The sequence below is a fragment of the Callithrix jacchus genome, chromosome 2 (genome assembly GCF_049354715.1).
Source record: "Callithrix jacchus isolate 240 chromosome 2, calJac240_pri, whole genome shotgun sequence".
NCBI classification, from domain to species: domain Eukaryota; kingdom Metazoa; phylum Chordata; class Mammalia; order Primates; family Cebidae; genus Callithrix; species Callithrix jacchus.
The window spans coordinates 99,207,319-99,233,465 of record NC_133503.1 but is presented as its reverse complement, the minus strand read 5'-3'; the positions used below and the strand labels follow the sequence as shown (position 1 = coordinate 99,233,465).

The window sequence follows — 26,147 nt, the reverse complement described above, 5'->3', positions numbered from 1 at the left end:
GGCGTCCATTGAGGTGAAGGAACATAGGATGAACGCCTGGAAGTCTTCCTCAGACCTGGGGAGGGAGATTGTCCCCAGAGCCCGTGGAGCTAATGAAAACAGGTAGTAGGGGACCCTCTACAGAAGTCCTCTCACTTATTCAATTAGGGGTCCCAATTTTGAAGGATATCACTGGGATTTCAATACCCTGAGAGATATAAATATATTAGGAAAAAATACAACAGAAAACTATAGTTTCTTTACAGCCTTAGAAAAGTAAAACGCGTAATTCCTAACTCCAGAAGGGCAGTATTCGAGTACATTGGTTTCTTTCTCCCCCGACTTTCACTTGAACTTTTAAAATGCTGGCTCTGGTGGTCCGTAGTATTTTCGCGTTCATATGTCGCGTACTCTATCTCTGAATAGATTTTATCCAAAACCCTCAGTGCGGAAGACAAAGCTAGGTGCAACGTTTTAACCCTCCACAACTCCAACCTCTACTAGCTCGCTCGGAGCAGGCGAGCACCAGACCCGTGAGAAAACACTGAGATCTGGGGCGTAGCTGTGACGCCGGGTATTTCTGGCCGCGATCTCAGAGGGTAAGGTCCCCGCAGCGCGTTATCAGCTCCCTCAAAGAAGCATCTTTATTTGACCTGCTCCCATGCAGGCCCTATTCCTACACCAGTTCTCTTTCTGGAATCTCTTTGGTACTGTAATTTCATTAATCCCACAACCATATTCCCACCTATTCCCTAACGACAACAAAGTTTGAAGGTCTAGGTTAGTGCCGCGTCTCCCTAGCAACCGTACTCATTAATGGTTGCCGGAAAAGGCTACAATCACGTGCCTCCAAGATTTCCGGGTGGCCCAACGTGACTTCCGGTTGTCAGAATTTCCCCCTGACTCGGCGGCGGCCGAGGGGAAGCTGTGTGGTCCCAGGTTGCGGCGGCCCGGGTGGTGGTGGGCTCCGGGCGGGCTCGCGTCATTCTGCCCCCGCTGCGATGCATCCGCGGCGCCCGGACGGATTTGATGGCTTGGGCTACCGGGGCGGTGCCCGGGACGAGCAGGGCTTTGGCGGCGCTTTTCCAGCAAGGTCCTTCAGCACCGGGTCGGACCTGGGCCACTGGGTGACGACTCCCCCAGACATCCCCGGCAGTCGCAACCTGCACTGGGGCGAGAAGAGCCCGCCCTACGGCGTGCCCACCACCTCCACGCCGTATGAAGCCCCCACGGAGGAAGCCTTTTCCAGTGGCGGCGGCGGCGGCGGTGTGCAGGGGCAGAGCAGCGGTGAGGAGCATGGGGACCGAGGCAGGGGTGGTGGGTTAGTGGGGCCGCGGATTGCGGCCTGCAGACCCCGGAAGCGGTGCAGAGGGTCCCGCCTCCTTTTCGTTCTCATCGGATCGCGCGCCACACCCTTTGCCCTCCTTTCGTCCTCTGCCCCTGAAGCAGGCCTCCTTAGTCTTCCTCACATGAACGAATTCTACGGGATCAATTCCAAAAAAGACATCTGCCTTAGCCATGGGGTGCATAATAGGAATATTTAGAGGTTTTGGCATCTCGACTGATAGCCTGAGTTAACAAGGGGAGTGGATTGTTTACTGTTACCTGATTCACTTTGGCAGCTGTATTTTCTTGATATAATTAATTAATTAATTTGTTTACTTGTAGTTTTGTGTTCTGAAAAGAGAAGCCTTTCAGCATAAGCAAATTTGGGTTAAAACTTTGTTCTGCCACTCATAATCTGAACAACTTAGCCTCTGTGAGACCTCAGTTTTCTCATCTTTAAAATGTTTAGAAGAATCCAGTATGGGACACATAGGCCAAAAAAAATTGTTTCCTTTTTTTTCTATTTTAAACCCAGGAGTTTTATCTGCTTGTGAAATCCCCCAGCCTAGAAAGTTTCCTTCTTATAATTTTCCTTTCTGCCTTCCTTCTTCTGACTTAAAAACTACACATAAAAGTTAGAAACACTGATACAATTTCAAGATAGGACTTTGGAATCATGACAAAATTATTCTCCATGGGATGTCAGAAAACCTGCATGATGTAGATATTTTCATCATACTTTTTTATTCATAAAATGTGAATAATGGCTACCTTTTTTCATTCTCTTGGAATTGTTAGAATAAATAGATCATTTAATATTAATTTTATCGTAGACATCAGCTTTATTCTCATTTCCTCGACTTTGATTTGGAAGTACAATAATATTTAGTTGCGTTAACTAGGAAGAATAGACTTTAACAAATGTCTAGTTAGTAAATGAGGATGTGAAGAAGAGTGGATGAGTTACCTAGTGTCATACAATTAGCTTTTTGACTAACTGTCCCCCTCTCCCCTACAACCCCCATGTGTGTCTCACTGGTTCCAATACTCCCAATACTAGTCCAGAATAATACTGGAAAGGTTTTTGCAAGTTATAAATAAAATAATTCAAAAATGCATATACCTTTGCTACACAGTTATCTTCTTAGGCAGTAAAGTTTATGTTTTTATGTTTTCGTAAGTTATGCTTTGATGGTTACAATGAGGAAGAGTTCCTTGACACAACCAGGGGTTTATTTTGCAGCCCTAACAGATGGGTGAATGTTAATTTTGCACCAAAGATAGACACCTAAGAGACACAGTAAACAATAATAAACCTTCCTAACACCTTTTAGAAAATCTTAGTAGCATTTTCTGTTACTACTTGAGGATGATATATACATATAAAAAGGGTAAAATCTAAGGTAAAAGTACCTTAAGTGAGTAAAAGAAGCTTTCTGTTTAGCTTGTACATTTTTCTAGGGTGAACCATGTAGTTTCTTGGCAACATGCTTAGGTGGCCTTGTTCTGATGGAAAGGGAATAGTGGCCTGGTGAGGTGGCTCATGCTTGTAATCCCAGCTCTTTAGGAAGCCAGGGTGGGCACATCATGAGGTCTGGAGATTGAGACCAGCCTGACCAACACAGTGAAACCCTGTTTCTACTAAACATACAAAAATTAGCTGGGCCTGGTGGCGGGCGCCTGTGATCCCAGCTACTCAGGAGGCTGATGCAGGAAAATTGCTTGAACCCAGGAGACAGAGGTTGCAGTGAGCTGAGATCACACCACTGCACTCCAGCCTGGGTGACAGAGCTAAACTCTGTCTCAAAAAAAAAAAAAAAAACGGGAATAGTGAGGGCAATTGCTTCATTTGAAAGAGAAGAGGAGAAAACGAATTGTCACTTGTAAAAATTGTATTATAGTTAGAATTTAAGTCTGGTCCCTTGGGGTTGTAATAGTTCACCACTATGACTCAGTTTAGTCAAGGAGAAAGGCTTTTCTCTTTTGACATAGGCATAGTCATGTTTTCCAGCTGTGAACTTTTCTAGTTACACAACAGACCTGCCATCAGTAGTAGCATATATGTATCCACTAACCTATTCCAATTAATTAAACAGATAGTCTCAAACTATTTAAAACTTGAAGAGATGGCAAAGAAGAGAGCTGTATTTACCCATTTTGGTTATTCCCAAGTCCCCTTTCAAATGAATGATATAGAGGTGATTTAGTTGCAGTTATTGGTTTAATAAAGTGCTCTTCATTAGTAACAGTGAATAACTAGTTTTACAGCGTAGGACGTAAAGTAATAGGTGGAAGTATCAGCTGTGGCCAACCACAGAAAGTTTTTTATTAGAATGCAATCAGAAGCTGGTAGCCATTAGGTTCTATCTGCGTATTGGTTTCATTAGGCCCAAACAATATTTTAACAATTTTTGAAATAGTTGTCCAGGACTTTAAAATTGGAAGATGTTGTATAAAAATGAGAATATCTATTTTTGAAAAAAATTACAGCTTTAAAACCCTGAGTCCACAGTCCTATTTTGCAGTATTGAATTGGGGAGTGAAAGAGTAATTGTGCCTTTAAAAGGTCTACACCTTTCTCTCTGCCTCAAACCCCTGCAGAGTCCTTCATTCATTTAAATTATTTCCCTGGCCCCTACCAGAATTTGACTTTGAGGTTTAAATGAACAGCATGTTAATAAAATTAACTTTTTAAAATTGTTTTTAGAGTAAACCTAAATATTAGTTATCAGTAATCTTATTATTATTATTATTTTCATTTTAGAACAACTGAATAGATTTGCTGGATTTGGTATTGGACTTGCAAGGTAATGTTTTATCTAAAGACATTTAAAGCTTTTATTGATTTAATTTAGAGTTTTTCCTAAATTTCTAATATCAAATGATTATTATTGCTTCCTTTAGGTTGTTTCTTTGAAGCAGTAGTTTAAATTTTGAAATATTTTGAAGAAAAAACATCATTTTTTAAAATATGTAAATTGATAGTTTTTCTAGTAAAGATAGACTAGTCATCCAATTTTATAAACGCACAGTAATTTTGTAATGAGTATTGTAACTGCTTTCATGAGTGTCAGAAGAATCAAATGAAGTGTACTCTTTATCTTTCTCATCAGAAAAAGTAATTTCAAATGGGGTTCATGAAGATCTATTGGTTCTGCTGATAGGAACTTTGTTCATAGGACAATTTCTGAAAGACATAAAAATACATGGCATTTAATGTTGCCGTTTAATTGATGTGTCATTTCCACATCAAACATACAGAAATCTAGTTTCATTGTATACTATAGGTATTAATATTACATATTATTTATTGTTTCCCTTATTTACCTGTTTGCAGATCTGGTTTTCATTCTTTTCATGGGTCTATCCAAAGAATAAAATGAAATGTAATCTTATCTCTCTCCCATCAAAAAAAGTAATTGTGCATGGAGGCTTCTCTTTAATATTTAGCAGATACTCAGCAGCATAGCTTCTAGATTTTGTTTATAATCATCGTTTGGTGATAGCATTACTTTTTTTATATCTAGCGATCATTTTGTTTAGGAAAAGCCTTTAGTCTTGAATATTGTGATCCTTAGTGAATATCATTTTCAGAAATATTGGAATTGCACAAAGCTTATATTTCATGCAATAATGATCATTATTTTAATTTGAACCGAGAAAAAAGAAAACTCTTATTTTCATAATTAAACCCAAGGGTGTTTAATGTCAATATAAATAAAATCTGTGCTTTTCATTCTGCTGGAGTTGTTTTTGCTTCCATATTTATACTTAAAAATTTGATTCTTTTGATAGACTATTATTACATGTAAATATGTATGTGTGTATATGTATATGTCATTCTGAGAGCTTAAACCCACAGCTGTAATTGTTTTGTGGGGCATATTCTCAAAGAAATATTTGATACATAAATATCAGTCAATTAACATGGTCATTAAAAATCTTATAATTTACGATTTATACTTAAATTTATACTTAAACCTTCTCATTTTAGTACATGAAAACCATTTTTAGAATGTGGTTCATGAAGATCAAATGGCTCTGCTGATAGGAACTTTGTTCATGGGACATTTTCTGAAATAAATAATTTGCATCATTAAATGCTATTTAATTGATGTTTCATTTGTCACATTAAACATACAGAGATGTAGTTTTATCTTATACTATAGACATTAATATTATGTATTATATATTGTTTACCTTATTTACCAGTTTGGAGATCTGGTTTTCATTCTTTTCATATTGAATTTCGTTTCTGATAAAATCATTGGCAAACATTTCTAGACATTTTAAAATATGTAGATTTTTAAGATTTTTTTTATGAATGGAGAACATAAAATAAGGCATGATTCTTGCAAGATACATGTTGTAAATTTAATTTGTCTCTATGTAAACACATATATACCTAAATTATTTTTATATAGTCTCTTTACAGAAAATGTATTGGCACATCCTTGCATTGTTCTACGCCGCCAATGTCAGGTAAATGTAATTTCTGTGATCTTTTGAAGCAATAATTCTGACCCTAATATGAAGGGCAGAACTCACATAAATGACATGAAACCAAATAGTCATTACTTCATGTGAAATATTCCAAACTTTTTGGTCTCAAAACCTCTTTAAAGGCTTAAAAAATAGTAAGCATCCTAAATAACTTTGGTTTATGTTTGTCATATCTATTGTTATTTCCCATTTCAGAAATTAAAATTGGGAAAATTTCAATGTATCTATATAATTCAGTAAGGTAATTTTATGAAAGTAACTATTTTGCATTTTTGCAAATATCTTTAATATCTGACATAATGGGAGACAGCCACTTTCCCTCATATGTTTCTGCAATCAATTGGTTGCATTAAGTGGTTTTTGAAAGAAGCAAGGAAGTTTAGTCTTGTACACATGTGTAGCTGAAAGCAGGAGGGGAGTATTTTATATTCTTTTGAGATAGTTGTGGGTATTCTTGGTATTCTTTGCAATTGCACCAAAACTCACTGTGTGGTAGTTCTTAAAGGTTATTTGCAGTGTGAAATCAGAAATGATTTTAGTAAACTTTTTAACTTTGTTGCATAAAAAATTCGTTTATCTACACTGCATCTTGAATAGCTGTTTTTACTTATGCATGATTCCATATAATTGTACATAGATTATTTGAAGAATATTGACTAATTGAGTTACATAGATCTTTGAGATGTTAAAACATTTGATTATAAAATATCAAAAAATTATCTTAATTAAAACCACTACTGATCTCACTAGAAAATCTTTAAGTATCAGCAGCTCTCAATGGTGGATATAGATTTTCCAAAATTCTGAGTTTTACTTGAAAACTCAAACTTATTGACAATAAATATTGTTAGTTATTTTTGTTTTAATCAACACTCTCACTTTGTTTATTTTTTAAAATATGTCTGTCCCAGTGATGAATAGGTAGAGTCTGTCAATGAGTTTTTCTAAGTAAAAATTATGTTCCATGACAAAAGTGGCTAGTTCAGCTTGCAATTCCATCATACAAGTGCTTTTCTCATGCCAGCTATCTTACTTCCTTATGTAACATACAGGATATTAATTAGAAAGAGGATGTGTACTCAAAGGTCAAGGATTCATAAAATCAACATTTTGTTCCTGCATCATCAAGGGTATTCCTATATGAAGGTTGCTTTTTGCTTACTATGGGTAAAAAAAATGCTTGCCAAAATGAACATGAGTTGGGAGATGTAATTCAATTATTTAAGGCAATACAAATGTTAAATAAGACCCTGTTTATTATATAGCTTACATTATTAGGTGTATTATACATTGATCATCAGACTATATGTCACCATGTGCACTGCACTTTTAATGGGTTATTTAAAGCACTTTTAAGAGTAATTTTGCTTATGTATAATTTATGTTGAGTTTGGAATTAACTTTTGTTTATGCTGCAGTTCTACCATATATCTTTGATGGCCTTGTTATTTCTTAACATTAACAGAAAAAAGTCATGAAATTTTTTTTGCAGGTTAATTACCATGCTCAGCATTACCATCTCACTCCATTTACAGTCATCAATATAATGTACAGTTTCAACAAAACTCAGGTGAGAATTTTGTCTATGGATTCTGTTAAAGGTTTATATAAGTTTCAATGGGCTTAGTAATCATTAACACAAGAACAATTACTTTCAATTTAGTTAATAAAACATCTTAACTATTGTAGTAAAACTAATGTAGCATAACGATATATTTTGAATCTTCCAAAATTTAATTTAGCAAAAGTACAAATTAATCAATTTAGCAAAATCACAAAGAGCTGAGCTAAGATGGTGTCTCTGGTATCAAGAGGCTTATATTTATTCAGGGAGACAAAATCTTAAACAGAAGATTGTGGGGCAATAAGATAAAGGCAATATTAGAAGTACAGAATGTTGTCAGTATACAAAAGAGAAGTACCATATCAAAACTGGGATTGGGCACAGTGTACAACTGGGAAAAACTTTGGGAGAAAAAATGCCTGAATTGTGTGCTTTTTGTTGAGAAGGCTAACTTCGTGATGAGGGTAGAGAAAAGGTTTTTAAAGTAGATGTGTGAAGGCGGAAGACAAAGAGAGATAAAGTTTTGGAATGGATTTAATGCAGTACAATGGGAGCTTGAAGTGGGGCTGAAGAGTAAGAGAGGGTTGAAAGAGTAGCCAGAGAAATAAGCAGGATCCAGATCCTAAAGCACCTCCTAAGAACTGCACACTAGATCCTAAAATCTGTAAGAGTCCTGTTGAAAGTGTTTTCGCAATGACTAAAGTATCTTGAAGAACTTTGGATTGTTTGACAATATCTATCAAAATTTAAAACGTATGTGTTCTTCGACTTACTAATTTTACTTCCAAGAACTTATCTCACATAGATGTGCACATATATATGCAAAAATATATATACAAGGATGTCCTATGACATTGCATACAATAGATTGGAAATGATTAAATGTCTATCACTAGGGTACCAGTGAAATAATTATGGTATATTATGGTGAAACACTTTGTAACCTTTAAAAATAAAAGGTTAGCTCTGAGTATATTGATGAGGAATGATCTCTGGGACATTTTTTATGTTTCAACATAATACCACCTGTTAAAAATAAACAAAACAAAAATATTTCTGTAACATACACACAGAGATATACTTGTATATGCATGAATTATCTTGAGGTTAAATTTTTAAGCTACTGCTGGGGACTGAGATGAAAAGGAGACAAACTTTTCAGCTGGTACCCTATTGCTTCTTTTCAATTGTATCATGTCTATTAATAACATAGATAAATAATAGGATTATTACTGATGGTATTATGCAAAGGGGCAAAACCAGAGACAGTGAAACTTGCAGTCCGATTGATATAAAGTAATAGTGTTAAGTATGGAGAAGAGCATGGATTTGTAAGATACTAAAGGAGTAGAATATATAGAATGTGATGACTGATTAGATAGGAAGAGTGAGAAAGTGTTTTCTGAATGTATGGTTTGGACACTAGGATGATGAAGCTCCTATCAAGGGAGATAGGAAATACAGCAGAGAAGGAAAGAATTGGTGTAGTATGAGTGAGTATGATTGGGTTTAGATGTGGATATGTAAGTTTCAAGTTACCTATGTGTCATTCATAGGACAGGACTAGTGGGGAGTTGAATATATAGATATTAGGGATATTTAATAAATTAGTTAATCATTAGCAGTTTAATTAACTGGAATGTTCTTTTTGGCCTAAACATAACTTTAAAATGATAGAAAATTAATTTAATTATAGTTCTCTACTAACTGAAAAATTTCTATACAATATCAAGTTTTATTAAGATCTTTTCTGTTTCAGATGTATTAACAGAAATAACAATAAATTTTGTCCGTTTTAGGGACCTAGAGCCCTGTGGAAAGGAATGGGAAGTACATTTATTGTCCAGGGAGTCACACTTGGAGCAGAAGGCATAATTAGTGAATTTACACCTTTGCCAAGGTACCTTTTTTAGCATTTCTTTAGTATTAGTTTCATGTTGTGTTTTTTGTTTATTTGTTCTTAGATTCATGGGGTACATGTGCAGGCTTGTACATGTGCATATTGGGTGATGCTGAAGGTTGGGCTTCTAATAATCCTCTTACCCTACTAGTAAACATCGTTACTCAGTATGTACTTTTCAACCCTTGTCCCCGTCCCTCCCGTTATATTATTTTAATAAAATACGATAGTTTCCAAAACTGTCTTGAATCTGAAAACTTGTCTGAAGTAACTAAAAGAAGAAACAAATAATAAAATTAATTATATCTTATTAAATTAATGTGTTAAAGAAAACGTGTCTTGGTTTAGTATCTATTGAGATGAATCTTTCAGCTTCTACTGCTATGTGCCAGCAACTACCAACTGAGGAACAAATGTGGGTATGTGAGCAATTCTTGCTCTTTAAGTATTCAGTTTAATTAAGGAGACACATGTAAGCAAGAAGAGGTAACATGCCCAGTGTCATGGGGTTGGACAGTCTAGGTAATAAAAAGAAGTGTCTTATACTTAGAATACTGGTTATGTATGAAATGGGATATTAGGAAAAGAAACTGAGGTGCTAAATTAAAATATGATTGTGCCTTTGTAAGTTTATTCTCTATGGGGTTGGGAATTTATTTCTTTTTTTTTTAAATATATAGATGTTCTGATCAAGATATACTCAAAGGCAATGTAAAATAAATGGACTAGTATAGATAGATTTGTGGAGATCTATTGTAATAATCTAGGCAAGACTGAGAAGGTTCTGAACTGTGGAACAGAACAGAAAGGGATGAGCTGAATAGACATTTCTGAAGTATAATTGATGATCATTACATTAGCTTGGTAATTAGAGATATGAGAGAATGAGTTGTCAATAGTGACTGAGATTTCTAGACTGGAAAATGTTAACCAAGATAGAGAATTCATGAAGAAGAATAAGTTGGAGTAGGGAAGAAGATAAAGAATTTATCTTTCAATAAATGAAGTTTGAGATTCTTGGGAGGGGGACATGACTAATATTTGGTTGGAACCATGGATCAGAGTTTAAAAAAAAATTGAAGCAGAGGGAGAGCTTTGAGTGTTATAGCAAAAAAGTAGCAATTGAAGCTTAGGATAGATGAAATCACCTAAGGAGAAATCGTAGGTTAAATAAATAAACTGGACCAAGGACAGAATCCTAGGCATACATGTGTATGTATGTGTGTGTGTGTATGTGTCTATGTGTGTGTTGTGAGAGGTAGTTGGGGGAGATAATTAGAGAAATTAGAGGGTGTGTGTGTGTGTGTGTGTGTGTGTGTGTTGTGAGAGGTAGTTGGGGGGAGATAATTAGTGAAATTAAAGATGCCTTTAGAACAAATTGGAAATAGTATAAGATGTAGGAGAGTCATGTTCTAGAAACCAACAATGGGAGAATTAGAATTGTAGATACATTTGGAGAGAGAGGGTAGAGAAATTGGGGAAATTTGCTTTTGGGTCTCTATTTTCTTTGTGAAACAGTATACAGGGTTATTTGGTTAAAGGATAAGCACTGGGGTTGTAGTAGAAAAGCTTCAGAGGAATGATACATATTTCAGACAGTCACAATGATGGGTAACAAAGGAATCTTACAAAGGGTATATGAAGGAATGTTAATAGATGATATTGGAAATTAGAAATTTTTAAGGTGCTATTTGGCATTACTCTGTGATTTTTCTGTATCAGCACTATATTTCTATATATCATTCCATGGATAATGTTAAAAGCAATGGTTTGTTAATCCAAAGTTATTCTCTGGCAGGGTGAATTTTTTGGATTGTTAAAGAAGTGAGGTAGTTGAAGGCATAGCTGCTAATGTATCAGATATGCCCAATGTTGGGATTTAGTCCTGAAAGGGAAGGAAATGAAAGCAAGAAAAACTGCTATTAAGCTTTTTTCCAATGTGATTGCTTTCAAAGGACCTTATAGTCTTTCAGTGTCTTAAATACAGCTTGCTAAAAGGTTTGAAACAAAACAAAGATTAGAAAGGTCAGCAACATTTGGGCAGCTCAAAGTTTCTTATTTTATTCTTTAAAAATCTGTATTTCTTTGTTTGGCTAACTATTCACTTTACTGCTTTTATATCACTAGATAAGATCGCAAGTTAATACTTACAATCAAATATTCTTGAAATTCTCTAACAAACAATTCTATAAAAATTTAACGAAATGCAGGAAATTCCATTTGGTAGAGTGAAAAAAAATTCAGTGCAGTTGTTCCTTATATCTGTTGGGGAGTGATTCCAGGACCTCCAGTGGATACCAAAATCCACGGATGCTTAAGTCCCTTATATAAAATGGTGTAGAATTGCATACAACCTATGCACATCATCCTGTATACTTTAAATCATTTCTTGATTACTTATAATACCAAATACAATATAAATGCTATGTAAATAGTTGCTATACTATATTGTTTAGGGAATAATAACAAGAAAAAAAAAACTCTGTATGCATTCAGGACAGATACAACTATCCTTTTTTAAAATAAATATTTTAAATCCACAGTTGCCTGAATCCATGTATGTGGAACCCATGGGTATGGAGGGTTGACTATATTTGCAGTCGGAACAGTGTTTGTTTAGGTCCTGGCTGTTTCACTTTTTATTAGGCAAGTAATGTTGCCTCCCTAAAGCAGAGATGAAGGAATAACATTAATTTCAGGTCAAAGGGGAGAAAAAAGAAAAATAGGAATGGGAAGGCATAGGATTTTATAAAATTTTATCATCTAACTTTCTTACTCAGTAGACAAATAGACATGTCAATTTAGTAGAAATATATTTTTATCATTTTGAATCTTACTAAAGAAGACAAAATAGTAACCTCTATTGTATTGTCCTACTTGGATAATTCTGGTGATAAATCCCACTCAATAATTCATTCATTTACTTAGCTAGCATTTCCTGAGTATTTACTGTGTGCCAGGTTCTATGCTAAAAACAAGGTTAACAAAAAGGAAAAGAAACAAAAGGTAACTGTTGCCTGGAAGCTCAGAATCTAGTAAAAGTACATTCACTAAGAACAATAATTCCATTTATGAATAATTACAAATTGAAATTTATTTTCGGAAGGAAAAGAATATAGTTCTATAAAAGTATTAAAGGGTTTGTAACATTGTCCTTAGTAACCTGACACTTACGCTAGATCAGAGTGGTAATCAGGAGGTACATACCAGTTCGTAGAAAAATGCTGTGGCAGTGGGGAGCATAGAGAATTCGGGTAACTGAGAGAAGGCTCATATGGCTGGAGGTCTGGCCAGGGGCACAGTGCAGAGCAGGTGGGAGCCAGAACATGTAGGCCGTTTTAAGAATATTGAAGAGTTTCAGTAGGGTCAGTGACATCAGATTTGTTTTCAAAGGGTCATTGTAACTGTAGATGAAAAGGTTGCATGAAGACCAAAGTGAATAAAAGGAGACATCTTAGTATGCTTATAACAATGACAAAGGTGAGAAATGAGAGTGGCTAACATCCGGGTGATGTCTTTTGAGATAGAGGTAAGTGGACAGTTTTGAAATATACTTAGGTCAAATTGAGGGAATTTGGTGATGCTGTTTGAATGGTAGATGAAAGAGAAGGCAGTATCAAGGATGACTTCTCATATTTGGGCGTGTGTAACTAGATGTCAAATGATGTTTTTTTGAAGTATAGTGTGAATATCTTTTAAAAAATTCTTCTTCTTTGGGCAGGTTTGACCTTTACTATTTATGGGAAGAAGGCAGAATTGTAGCAAACAAGGTCACAAAACATTAACTAAAAGCAGTTCACAGAAGCTACTACATGAGGAGGATGAGCTCTGGGGTCTCCTAGCCTCGGGTTTCCTAATTGCATAACAATTACTAGATAGTACAGGTGAGATAGTCTAGATTTGCCAATGCGTAGTTTTTTTATACAGTTTATGATCAAATCAGAGAGAAAAGCAGCAGATCTCTGGTGTTCATTAAATCAGCAAATTTATAATTTCTCAGTAGTATTACTTTTTAACAAATTATATATTACCCAGGATCATCGTCTGTGATCTCTTTCTTTAACTACTGCTAAACCCTTCCCAGTCCTCTCTCCCAGTTGGAGTGAGTTAAACCATGTGTTGTTCTACCCCACAGTGCCCTTTACCTAATTTACATGTGGCTTTTTTCATACTGTTAATGTGAGGTAGGAGTTCCTGTAACTAAGGCTACTGTGTGGTTCAGTCTCTCAGAAAACTGATTTGGTTCAACTCCAACTTAGTTTTGACTCATCACACATTTGTGGTTATACCACTGTAAACATCTTGCAGTCTTCCTCCAATAGTTCCCTCTGAATTTGCTTATTTTAAACACGTGTTATTTTAAACACAATGAAATCTTCCCCAAATTCAATAGATTTCCTTTCTGATTAACAGTTCCTGCTATAGGGAGCACTAAAAGAGTTTAAGCAGAAAAGAAAGAGTTTAAGTTTGACTTTAGGACAAGTGCATTTTCAGGCCTTTTATCATATCCAGTGGAGTTGTCTATAGGCACATGATATGGAGCTGACATATAAAGAAGTCTTAACCGAAGGTAAATTAATTTGGGAGGCTTTGAAGCTATAACCTTAGATGTGAGGGTTCCTACAGAATAAGGATACCTACCCTGTGGTGGAAGAAGAGGGCCTGAACCTTAGGAACTGCAACAAGGGGTGCTGGGTTAGAAAATGTGATCCTGAAAAGGAGTCAGGAGAGACCAGAAGGCAGGATAAAAACCAAAAGAGAATGGGCTAGTGGAGTACAGGGGAGTGCTACCAGGAGTGAGGAACACGAGGCTCTGATGGCTGCTGAAATGTCAAATAAGGTAGAGAATTAAAAATGTCTATCAGATTTAATGACATGGAGATTACTGGGGACTTTGCCAAGAGCTGTTTTTATTCCAAGCCAATTTGGAGTGGGATCAGAGGTGAATGAGAAAGTACGGACGTGGAAACAGCAAGCTGAGGAAGTTGGCTCTGACTAGGATAAAGAGAGGTAACTGGAAGATGAGTGGTTCAGGGTAGGTTGAAGAAGACTTTTTTTTTTAATGAGGTTAGCTATTTGACCATTTGAAATTTAAAGACTGCTGAGATACACAGTTATTTCAGAATTTTATTGCCTTTTTATGTGATTATGCATAGGAGTATGTATTTTGTTCTGTTAAATGAAAAACTAAACTGTTTTGAGAAAAGCAAGGTACTGTAATTAATTTTTTTTTTTTTTTTGCTCATTAACAAGGACATTGTTTACATGAAAATCGTTAATTTAGATATATTTACGTGTTTGATGTTGGGTAATGAATTATAAAAAGGTTTAATCACAAGTTTTTACACTTAACCTCTATTGAAGCTTTTAAGTATGCTTACTTAAATTCCTAGAGCTATGACAGTAAGTTTTACCCATTTTATAAAGTAGTAGAGAACAAATACAAGGTAAAGTCCCAAAAACATTTTTAAAATACTTGGTTTTAAGTCTCCTTTTCTTGTATCTTAATGATCTTAAGAATTGGCAGTAGTCATCAAAGGGGAGGTAACTCAGAACTACAGTTATATTTAAAGGGGAGGCTACCCAGTCCTTAGTGTTTAGACAGTTTTATATTTAAAATTGATGTTATCATAAACTGTGATAATACTTTCTGAGGCCATGAGTATTAGCTCTGCCAAGATGGTTTACAAAGCATGTAACATATTTTGTTTTATAACCATAAAGTAACTGTCAGTAAGATGGGAGGCCTAATCTGTTTTTTATATTTTTGACTTAATCATTGTATCATTTCAGCTACATTTTCTGTGTTGTTCAGGCCAAATAAATATCCTAATATTAATGTAATGAAAGTTTGGCCCAGAGGGTGCTCTAAGGTCTTAGAAATCAGGGGTAGTTGTTCTGTTGTCTGAAAGTATCCTTTATGTGCTACTGTTTTTCAAATTCAGTCATTTGAAATAGAAAACATTTTTCTAGTTTTCTGCTGTAGCCATGATGGAATAATGCATACCAATTCCATCAGAGGAGCTGGTATAGCAAGTCTCATCTTCATTTTGACTTCCCTTCCTTTTTTTTGTTGTTGTTGTTGTTGTTCTTTTTCATTTTTCTCCTATCTCCCCTGCCTTTTCATTTTCCTCCTCTTATTTACTTTTTTCTCTTTATAATCTTGTCCCTTTTTTACTTTTCTTTGATAGAACTTACCCCCTTTTTTCCCCTTTTGTTCTATTTCAGTTTGTTTCTTTGTTTCGTCTTTTCTTATCTTTTTTTTTTCCTTTCTTTTCTTTCCTTTTCTGGCTTCCAAAAGTAACCTAACTAGCAGACAGAATGCACGCAACCCTAGACCTTGGTTCCAGACCTGGCGTTTTGCCTGTTTCCTTTGAACATTTCCCTGTGATCTTGTTGACCCTGATTTTTCTCAATAAGACAAATGTGACAATATCTTCTCTCCTTATCTTACAAGATTCCTCTTTGTATCAAGTAAGATGAGAGGTAGTACAGGCAGAGAGTACCAAGGTTCAGAACACAGTTCCACACTAACTGGTTACTTGGCTTCGGATAAGTTATTAACCCCCTCCGATTCTATCTCCTCGTCTATGAAATGGAGAAAATAGGGTTATTACGAAGATTAGAAGTAGTTCATGCAAAGCACTTTGCATAATCATTGCATTTAGTAGGTGCTCACGGAGATAATAGAATATAATAATGATCAAAAAATTAGTTGTACTAAGTAAAGATACTTAGAAATTAGGTACTACATAATTAGGAAATTAGGTACTACATAAATGTAATGAGTCAGCCTGTATTAGAGTTACTTAATTTTTTTTTATTTCTCCTTCTTAAATACTTTGTAAAGCCTTTTAAAAATCCTGTTCTTTGTTTACCTATCTATTCTCTTTCTTTTAACCTACCATCTTAATTTTCTTTCTTTAATTTCTCATGTTTACTTTCACAATCAGTTGTGACTCTTGCTTTTCTGTCGGCCCCTTCTATCAGCACATACAAAAACACTTCATATATTTTAGTTTATCTTAAACCATCACAGTTGTTTACAGTATGTTCCAGAAAAGAAAACATTTACCATTAGAATGCATTTCTCCCATAGATTTTAAAAAATTAGAAGTTGCTGACTGTTTTGAAGATTGAGCTAATTCCAGATGTTTTAAATAACATTGCTTTTGGTTTATTTAAGTTTATTTTTATGTTTTAGGGAGGTTTTACATAAATGGAATCCTAAACAAATAGGAGAACACCTTCTACTGAAATCGTAAGTATCAAAAAAATGGCATTTTATTTTACATTTCACTAATTTTTATATTATTGGACCTGAAAACAAATCTTATTAAACAGCTGCAGAAAAAGAAATTAGAGCAGTGAAATGTGTGTGGGACTAGAACTTCAAAGGACAAGTAACAGAGTTTAGGAATAAATCCTGAAATATATATCATCTTTATTAATCTCACTAATTTGAAAGGCTGGAATCACAGACTAATTTTGTGTGTGTGTTCTTAGGAAGTTAGCATAAATCTTCCATTTATTTAACCCAAATTTTCAAGGAAAGTATTACTATTTTATTGTTAATCAGATACAAATTTATTTGTATGGTGATGAGCAAACCCAAAAAACTTTAGTGACATTGAAATGTAGTCCTAAAGGCACTTAGTGATTTACAAGAGTAACCATTTTTGTAGATTAGAATTTTATTCTTCACTTCTTAATTTTTTCTTGAAGATTGTGAATTGGAAATCCCCCAGCTTGCTGGCTCCCTCAATGGGACATTCCAGCACATTATTACTTAGTGATGTTCCATTCACCTTGAAAACCACTACTTGCCAGGACCTGGCCCATAAGGGTTAGGTAAGTCCCACCTTGATATTATTTTGAATAACTATATTTTGCAGGCTTGCAAAGTTGTAATATTACTATGTCTTAATCTTGGTGATAGGAAACAACTTTGCAAAGCTGTATATTGTTGTTTTATTTTAATAATAAAAGGGGACTTCACTCACCATTGAAGACTGGCTTAACTCTACTGGATGGGAAATCTGGGAATAGATATGGTAATAGAATACTTGCTGAAATATCACTAAAAAGGCAAACTGTGGAATGGATCCCTCATCCTAAATTTTAAGTTCTAGATTTATAGGCTGCATTAGCTATGTGTAGGCGGATGTCCAATGTATTTTCCCTGCAGGCTGTTCTTGTTTTATCACTTGTTTTTCTTTCATCCCCGTTGAATAAAGCATCCTATGTTACAGGTTTCTGAAGTTAATATTTTTGGGCTATAGGTGTTAATAGTTAAAAACCTTAAAAAGATAATTTTAGCTTGAGTATAAATTTTGTTGACATATTAAAGCAGATATTAAAAAATTTAGTATAAGCATCTTATTTCAGTATACTGATAAATTTGTTTTAATTTCTACAGCCTAACTTATGTGGTGGCAATGCCTTTTTATTCAGCAAGTCTGATTGAAACAGTGCAGGTGAGCCTTTTTTTTTTTACTGTCATTTTTAAATTTAAGAATACTTTTTGAACTACTCAGTATATTGTATATGTGTAATATTTCAGCAAAAAATTTTAAAACAGTGTCTTAAAATTTTTTATAAATATCACATTTACATCACACATTGCATGTCTGTATATTTCCATTGCAAACTTAAGTCACACTTCTAGTTTTAATTATTTTTGTCCTTTTAACAGGCATCTACACTCTTCATTCAGATCTCTCAGAACACAGCCTGTAACTTGCTCTGAAAACAAAGAATATATAACTTCGTTAAGGCCCTTACATACAACTTGTATGGTTACGGCTTATCACAGGATAGTAAAATAATAATTGCCTGAAAATAAACATGATGGATAATCATCCGAACAGGAATCAGGTTGTCCCCACAGATAGTTTACTAACGGCATTCTTTTTAAATATGCCTTTAAGTAACATTTGATACTATTGGGTATGGTAAATACTACAAAGCTGAAGCAATTTTCTGCGAGCAATTTAAATTCTGTTTGCCTGTGTTACTAGTCCTAACCACATGGTGGCGCTTCAAGTACATTGAATTAAATGTCATACCCTCCTTCCTACACTTAGAACTATGAGATGAAGATAGTTGTTTTTTTTTTCTTGTTTTTGAGACGGAGTTTCGCTCTTGTTACCCAGGCTGGAGTGCAATGGCGCAGTCTAGGCTCACCGCAACCTCTGCCTCCTGGGTTCAAGCAATTCTCCTGCCTCAGCCTCCTGAGGAGCTGGGATTACAGGCACACGCCACCATGCCCAGCTAATTTTTTGTATTTTTAGTAGAGACGGGGTTTCACCATGTTGACCAGGATGGTCTCGATCTCTTGACCTCGTGATTCACCCGCCTCGGCCTCCCAAAATGCTGGGATTACAGGCGCGAGCCACCGCGCCCGGATGAAGGTAGTTTTAGCTTCACCTGTATACAAAATCCAACTATTTGTACACCTGTCTTCTTCCAACATCAGATCCTCTAGCATATTCTTTTCTCTAGTATATGTGAGTGCCTTCTGTAAAAACTCTGACTGGATCAGCCTTTGATCTTCTAATTACTATTTCTACCTTGTTTCTTTTTGGCTATATCATTCATCTTTGATTTATTATTGTTGTTATTTTTTCTGTTAGAACCAACTTCAGTTAACTGAAGTTAATGTCTTGTGACCCAAATATACTTTCCTTTCCCCTTCCATTTGGCATTGTGCTAAATAAATGATACAATTTTTGTATGATTCTATCGAATTTACGGAGTTGTCACTTGTATGAGATATTCTCATTTTAAAGATAAGGGGAAATGGCAGGAAGGTAATTATTTAAGGAAAAACAACTAAGCAGAATAATTTATTGGGGAAAATAAGTTTTAGCTTAAGACAGACCCATTATCACATTTCTCTGCTTAAATTAGACCTGGGACTTTAGACAGATTTCTTAATCTTTAAAATTTTCTTAATTTTCTCATCCATAAGTTAGAAATTGTATTTTAATAACTGGGGTATAAAACTGAATGAGTTATTCATGTTAGTGCCTGGCTCACTATGTGATAGGGTTTTTTTTCTGTGTATGTGTTTTTTTAACCCAATATTTACCCCTTGTTTTCTGCTTCAAGTTCTACCCGCTAGATATCAAACCTTTTGATATCTTTTGTCTGCTTTTCTAGAACTCCTTTTTCTTTAGATTTCTCTCTCTTGAACATCTTTCAGTAATTTCTTTGCCATGTCTTCTCTTATACCTTACGGCTCAGTCCTTGACCCTCTGTTTTTTTATCCTACACTCATTATTCTGAAAGAGTTTACAGGAATCACTATAACTCTAATCTTATGTGAGTTAAATCTTCAAAGTCAACTTTTAAAAATAATCTCATCCCTCTAAAAATTAGCTTCCTTTAGAATCTCTTCTCCCTTGCAATATATTCATGGTACTATTGTTATCTTTACACTAAGGACTCAAAACTTTAGTTTTTGTTTTAGGAAAGCTTTTTATTTTTACATTTCTTTCATCCTTCATAATTAGCTGGTCATCATGAAGTTTGTAGTGATCTATATTTTTGTTAAGAATCCTTGAGGCCTAGGCGGGCGGGTTACGAGTCAGGAGTTTGAGACCAGCATGGCCAACATAGTGAAACCCCGTGTCTACTAAAAATACAAAAATTAGCCAGGTGTAGTGATGAGCGCCTGTAGTCTCAGCTATTCAGGAGGCTAAGGCAGAAGAATTGCTTGAACCTGGGAGGCGGCGGTTACCGTGAGTCAAGATCATGCCACTGCACTCCAGCCTGGGTGACAGAGCAAGACTCCATCCCAAAAAAGAATCCTTGTACTAGTCCCTGCATTTTAAAAGTCAATTGTATGTACTCATACAAGATTGTTTTTAAGTTGCAATGCTTATTATATCCTTTAACTGATTAAGGATTCATATTGACTCATATCCCCTAAAGTCAACTTCAGACTTCTTATCATAGTTTTAAATCAAGGTTTTAATTACATCACCTTACCTTTCAGATTATCTTCCTTAAAAAAATTATCAAATATTTATTGAGTGCTTGCCTGTATCAGGAGCTGTTACAGACCCTAGGGATACAAGAGCAAACAAAACCAAAATGTTCTGCGCTCATATCACTTATATTCTTATGGGGAAAGTAGACATAAACAACATAAATACAAGGTATACTTCATGGTGATTAACTGCTAAAGAAAGCACAAATAAAGCAAGGAAGGCAAATAGGATGTGTAATGAGTAGGGATGGGCAGTTAATATGTATATTTTTAAGAATATAAGTAAAGGCCTCACTGAGAAGGTGACATTTGTTTCAAGGTCTGAGGCTAAGAACAACATGAATATTTGGGAGCAGAGGGAAGGCAAGTGTGAATGCCCTTACGTGGGACTGTGTCATGTGTGTTTTATCATACATGCTTGAGAAGTAGTAAAGAGGCCTATATGGTTGGTGCTAACTAACCACAAAATAAGCAAATATTAAGTTTTATTTAGAGGGAAAGTAAGTGCAAAACACTTGGACTGTGTCATGTGTGTTATATCATATATGCTTCGGAAGTAGAAAGGAGGCTGTTACGTTACGGTTGGTGCTGACTAAGCAAGGGGGAATATGGGAGATGAGACCTGAGTGTTGAGAGGGGACCAGATTATATAGGACATTGTAAATCATTGTAATAATTTGGCTTTTGTTTGAGAAGGATGAAGTCTTTGATAGGTTTGAGCTGAACAGTGATGTGATCTGACATATCTTTATTAGGATCTCTTTGTTGTATTAAAAATAAACTGGAGTGGGAAGGAGGTCAGGGTCAGAAGTAGGAAGATGGATTAGAAGGCTAGGCAAGCTCATTGTAGTCTCAGAGTTTTAAATATCATCTATTTACTGAAGACTCCCACATTTATAATACAGTGCTCCTCCACTTACAATGGGATTACATCCCAGTAAACCTGTCATAAATTCAAAACATCGTAAGTTGTGACATCATAAGTTGGAAAACACCTGTAGGTCCATTGTGTACTTTTTTTCCTGTAATTTCTATTGTGAACTCCATTTGGAGTTAGTTTATTTAACATTTCTGAACTCTTGATCTTTACCAAATTGCTACTCTGGCAATTTGTCAACTCAGTAAAAGGTAGTGCTATTCCCCCAGTCCCTCTGGACAAGAACCTTAGGGTTATCTTTGACCCTTCTCTTGAATACTCCAAGTGCAATCCACCAGTAATTCCCGTAGACTTTGATTTTAGGATAAAAGCACAAATGAACCACTTTACTTCTGTTGCCATCACCTCTTTACTGGATGACTGCAGTAACTTTTGAACAGACCTTTTAAACTTTATCTTCTGCTTTTCTGCAGTCATTGCTGCAGCCAAAGGGCCCTTTCAGCAAGTTCTTTTCTATCTATCTATACCTCTGTAATCCATATTAAACTTTCTTATTCATAGCTTCAAAATTCTACAAAAGCAGACATTACAGACGATAGTAAGACTAGCATTTATTGAGTAACTACTGAGTGCGAGGCCTTTTTTCATTTAATATTCACAACAACCCTGTACGTAGAAAGGAGATAGTGGAATGGTAAACTGTACTTAGCAGAAGTTACGTAACTTGGCAATGGTTACATGGCCAGTAAGTAATGGAGGCAGGATTCAAACATGCTTAAGAACTATGAGCACTAAACTGTCTCTTTAAGCATCGCATAGTTATTGCCTTTCCACATGAGTTCTAAGGAGTTTCTTGAGATGTATCCACCCATACATCTCCCTAGTCTTCCTACCCCAGTACGATTAGCTTCCAGCTTCACTGCTAGCAATTTTACGAGAGTGCATCTGAAAAAACGCCTGTTGCCTAAGTAACAGTTCACATCTGCAAATCATTGATATTTTCCTTTTCAGTCACTACTTAAAAGGAACTTAGAGTCCTTCTTGTTTGGCAAAATAAGCAAATGTCAAGTTTTACTTGTTTTATCATTTTTCTTTCAGAGTGAGATAATTCGAGATAATACTGGCATTTTGGAATGTGTTAAAGAAGGAATTGGAAGAGTGATAGGCATGGGAGTGCCTCATAGCAAACGACTTCTTCCGCTTCTTTCCTTGATCTTCCCTACGGTGCTTCATGGAGTTCTTCATTACATCATCAGCTCAGTTATTCAGAAGTTTGTCCTACTGATTCTAAAGAGAAAGACTTATAATAGCCACCTAGCTGAGAGCACTAGCCCTGTGCAGAGTATGTTGGATGCTTATTTTCCAGAACTTATTGCTAACTTTGCTGCCAGTCTTTGTTCTGACGTTATACTTTACCCATTGGAAACAGTTTTGCACCGCCTTCACATTCAAGGAACACGCACAATAATTGACAATACAGACCTTGGCTATGAAGTGCTTCCAATTAATACACAGTATGAGGGAATGAGAGACTGTATCAATACCATAAGGCAGGAGGAAGGAGTGTTTGGTTTTTATAAAGGGTTTGGTGCTGTTATAATACAGTACACACTGCATGCAGCTGTTTTACAGATTACCAAAATTATTTACTCTACACTTCTTCAAAATAACATTTGAGATTTAGGTTCCTTCACTGAGTAGTCTGGAAGATGGAATCTGGATAATTTGCTGTGAAGTTATGAGGGATAGAAGTGAAATACTGGGGAAGAAAACAGATTGGAAAGTAAAATTGGTACAAAAGCCCATGCTGATTATCTTGACTTTGTTTTTTAAGGCATAGGTATATATTTTGGATCAAAACTCTTCCAAATTTGAAAACTCAATGAAAATAACACTTATTAAATTTTAGTTATTGTAGCACTCATGTTGAAGTAAACATGATCCCAGGCAGAAGCAAAATTTTATTATAAAATATAAAACTTTATAGAGTTGAATCTATTCCATTTGACTTAAATATTTGTTAAATGTTTATTTTACCTTCTGGATTGATGTTGGTATAGTATCCTTAATACAGTGTAGTGTATTGATGTCCTTAATACAAAAAAAGGAGGTTTTTACCTTTAAGCAAACAAATTACATCATTGTTGAAAAGACTTAAAGGATGATTAGATTTCACAATATGTAATCAGGAGTATAAAGGTTTTAAATTGCATTGTCCCTATATAACTATTTTAATGGCTAGATATAGGTATTTTATAAAGCCATTTATGTACACACCTAAAACTTGGAATTTCCTTCATCCCTACAACTTTTCTACACTTACATCACCTTATTGCATAAAACAGAGTCATGAACTTTCTGCTTGAACATCAAAATATCAAAAGCCAAGGTACTGGGCTTGGATCCTTGTCCATATCCAAACCCAGTGTTACAGTACTAGCAACTTAATTAGTCATACATTTATAGAGTTTGGTTTGCTTTGTTAACTGTGAATCATCAGGCTGTTTTTAGAGCCACTCTTAAGAGAGAATATAAAATAATCATGACGATTACTACTGTTTCCACATTTACGAATTGTGTACTTAAATGAACCTCATTTGCCTTTTATGTCTGAATGGCTTGAGAGGAAAAAAAATTAAAATTCATCTGAGAATTTGTGCCTCTTGTCTACTATGTAGTTGTCACTAAATAGTGGCTTCTGTTTTTATTTTCTTTCAGTTTTTGCTTTAAGTTTTTGTTTTCCAAACTAGATGCACGTGGAGGGAAAAACAATTAGTCTTATCACCTTTTATTTAAACTTCTTTAGATGAATACTAAAGAAAAATCCAAACCTTAAAGGAAATGTGCCCTTGTGTTTTATGGGTGAGGGGAAAAAGTACATTTCAACATATAATGAGCAAAAAAAAAAAAAATCAGTTTAATAAGAACATGTCTGTTTCTAAATTTAATTTGGTGGATTAAGCACTTTGTATAGTAAAATGGTATGTGTTTGCTCTATCATTAGACATTTTAAAGTTTCATTTCTTCACATAAATAATCACAGTTGTATAACGAACCATTTAGTACTTTGAAGCACAGTGACTTTGCACTGATACTGTCCAACCAAGAGTGCATACTAACTGAAATTTATTTTCCTTGCTAAAGGTCATAGTAATGGTTATTTTCTGTGACTAGTAGTGTTGGAACAAAAAAGTGATATCCAAAATGTGTAAAAACAGTAGTAAGTAGCAAATCTCTCGTGTGTGTGTGTATGTGTGTGTGTAATTACTGAAACACCTACATTTTCCATTTTTAAATTCCACCAAGAGGGAGAAAATAAAATTAAACACCACTGATCACATTTTATATTTTATGGCAAATCTTTTAGATTAAGGTTTACTTTATCTAATCAATAACATTTAAATTGCTTCAATTAGATAGTTTCAGATAAGAGTAAACTAGAAAATTTCAAGTTTGAAAATTTCTAGAAAAGAATCTGAATAGAATCAAGTATTTACTAGTAACAATCTGTAGGTTCCTTTATTTAGCTAAAAATTAAATATTTCAAGATTATTTGTTGGAGGTTAGCATGAAATAGTTACATAAACTCATTTTATTATGGAATAACTATAAGAGTGATAGGCTGAACCACACACAAGTAAGGTTGATCTTGTTTTCCTTTTTGGAGGAAGAGAATACAAATTAACAGTAAAGTTGAAATGTCGAAAGTAAAATTCATAGAATTTTTTTACTGCCATTCCAGAATAGTTGAAACAAAATCTTGAACAGTCAAGCACTTAAATTTAAGCTAACCAAATATGTTGCACTGAATTTTGAAAAGAATAAGTGAGATAACCATAAGACATACTCTTTCCCTTTTTAAAATTGTTGTTTTTCTTTAACATGGGTACCAAATCAAATATCCATGGGCTACACTTCTTAAGACAATAACACTCAAAATGACATTTTTTAATTCAATAGAACTAAAAGCATTATGAAAAAGATTCTATTAAATGTTCCACAGGCCCACTGGTCCTCTTATATAAGCCAGATTTTGGCCATTGAGCTTGCGATACACTCGTCTTCTTACATTGTAGAGTTTCTTAACTTGAGTCAAGTACACTGAAAGCAATTCAAAACTGGTAAATGTTAATTTACTATGTAAAGTGAACTTATGAATTAACTTACTAAATACATATATGTAGACCTTCCTGAGATGCCATTCTCAATTTTATATTATGGGCCCTTAAAAAATTATCTGGGTTAATAAGGTTATCTATTAAAGCCTCCAAAGTCTCAGCACTAAGTTTTATGAATATGAAATAGAAACAAGCTAATTTGAAAATGCATATATGATACATTAGCTGGTGTTTTCAGAAATATATAGAACTGGAAAGGTGAGATCTTGCTTACTTTTGCAGGTGTACCTGACTACTCACAACTGTCCTTTCGGCTGTGGCTTTGTTAAAACTGCACAAAGCATTCACTTTATTGATTGAGCACAAATGCTTTAGTGTTTCTACCTATTAGTATACCTGTTCAGGAAATGAAAAAAAACGCTGCCTTGTATTTGTTTTATCAACTGAGGTTGTGGAGGATGTTTGTCCACTGATCTCTTGAAACAGGACTACTTTGTCGGCCTCTAATAAGATAGCCAGGTTTGAATTACATTCAAAATTTATATAAGCAAATAAAGTCTCTTGATAACAATTCACATTGCACTAGAATTTGAATGATACTGTCGGCATTTCTGTTTTCTCTTTCAAGTAGTTGTAAATAATCTTTTTCTCATATAAACTGAATGTGTAATGTCTTACTCTTAAGTCATTTAGTGTCATTGATGTGGTACCAAGTTGTATAGCAGAGTAACAAAAACATGATTGACAATGAAATTTGCATATCATTGCCTCACCTAGAGATGTTTTGTCTGTATGACTTTTTTTTTAAGTTTGTCTCACTGCTACTTTAAACATTTTGGGCAAATTGTGTAATATGAAAAGTTCAATAAAATGTTGAAATAAGA

The 26,147-nt window shown here is 34.9% G+C and overlaps 2 protein-coding genes across 5 annotated transcripts in view; one reads left to right on the top strand and one right to left on the bottom strand.

Annotated features, from left to right (window-relative positions):
• TMEM232 (transmembrane protein 232) overlaps positions 1 to 1,346 on the bottom strand; it is a 332,087-nt gene extending 330,741 nt beyond the window's left edge. For all 3 annotated transcript variants that reach the window (XM_078365853.1, XM_054252071.2, XM_054252070.2), the window contains exon 1: positions 725 to 1,346. The gene's annotated coding sequence lies outside the window, so the exon portion shown is untranslated. The remainder of the gene's footprint in view (positions 1 to 724) is intronic.
• SLC25A46 (solute carrier family 25 member 46) lies at positions 11 to 26,147 on the top strand. Of its 2 annotated transcripts, none has more exons than XM_035291102.3 (8): positions 11 to 102; positions 4,070 to 4,112; positions 5,730 to 5,787; positions 7,301 to 7,378; positions 9,172 to 9,272; positions 16,477 to 16,533; positions 17,692 to 17,749; positions 22,244 to 26,147. In XM_035291102.3, the coding sequence occupies exons 1-8, from the start codon at positions 93 to 95 to the stop codon at positions 22,820 to 22,822; spliced, it is 984 nt and encodes a 327-aa protein (XP_035146993.1). In that variant the 5' UTR covers positions 11 to 92; the 3' UTR covers positions 22,823 to 26,147. The 2 variants fall into 2 exon arrangements, with proteins under 2 accessions (XP_035146993.1, XP_002744770.1); XM_002744724.7 differs by lacking the exon at positions 11 to 102 and adding an exon at positions 865 to 1,266.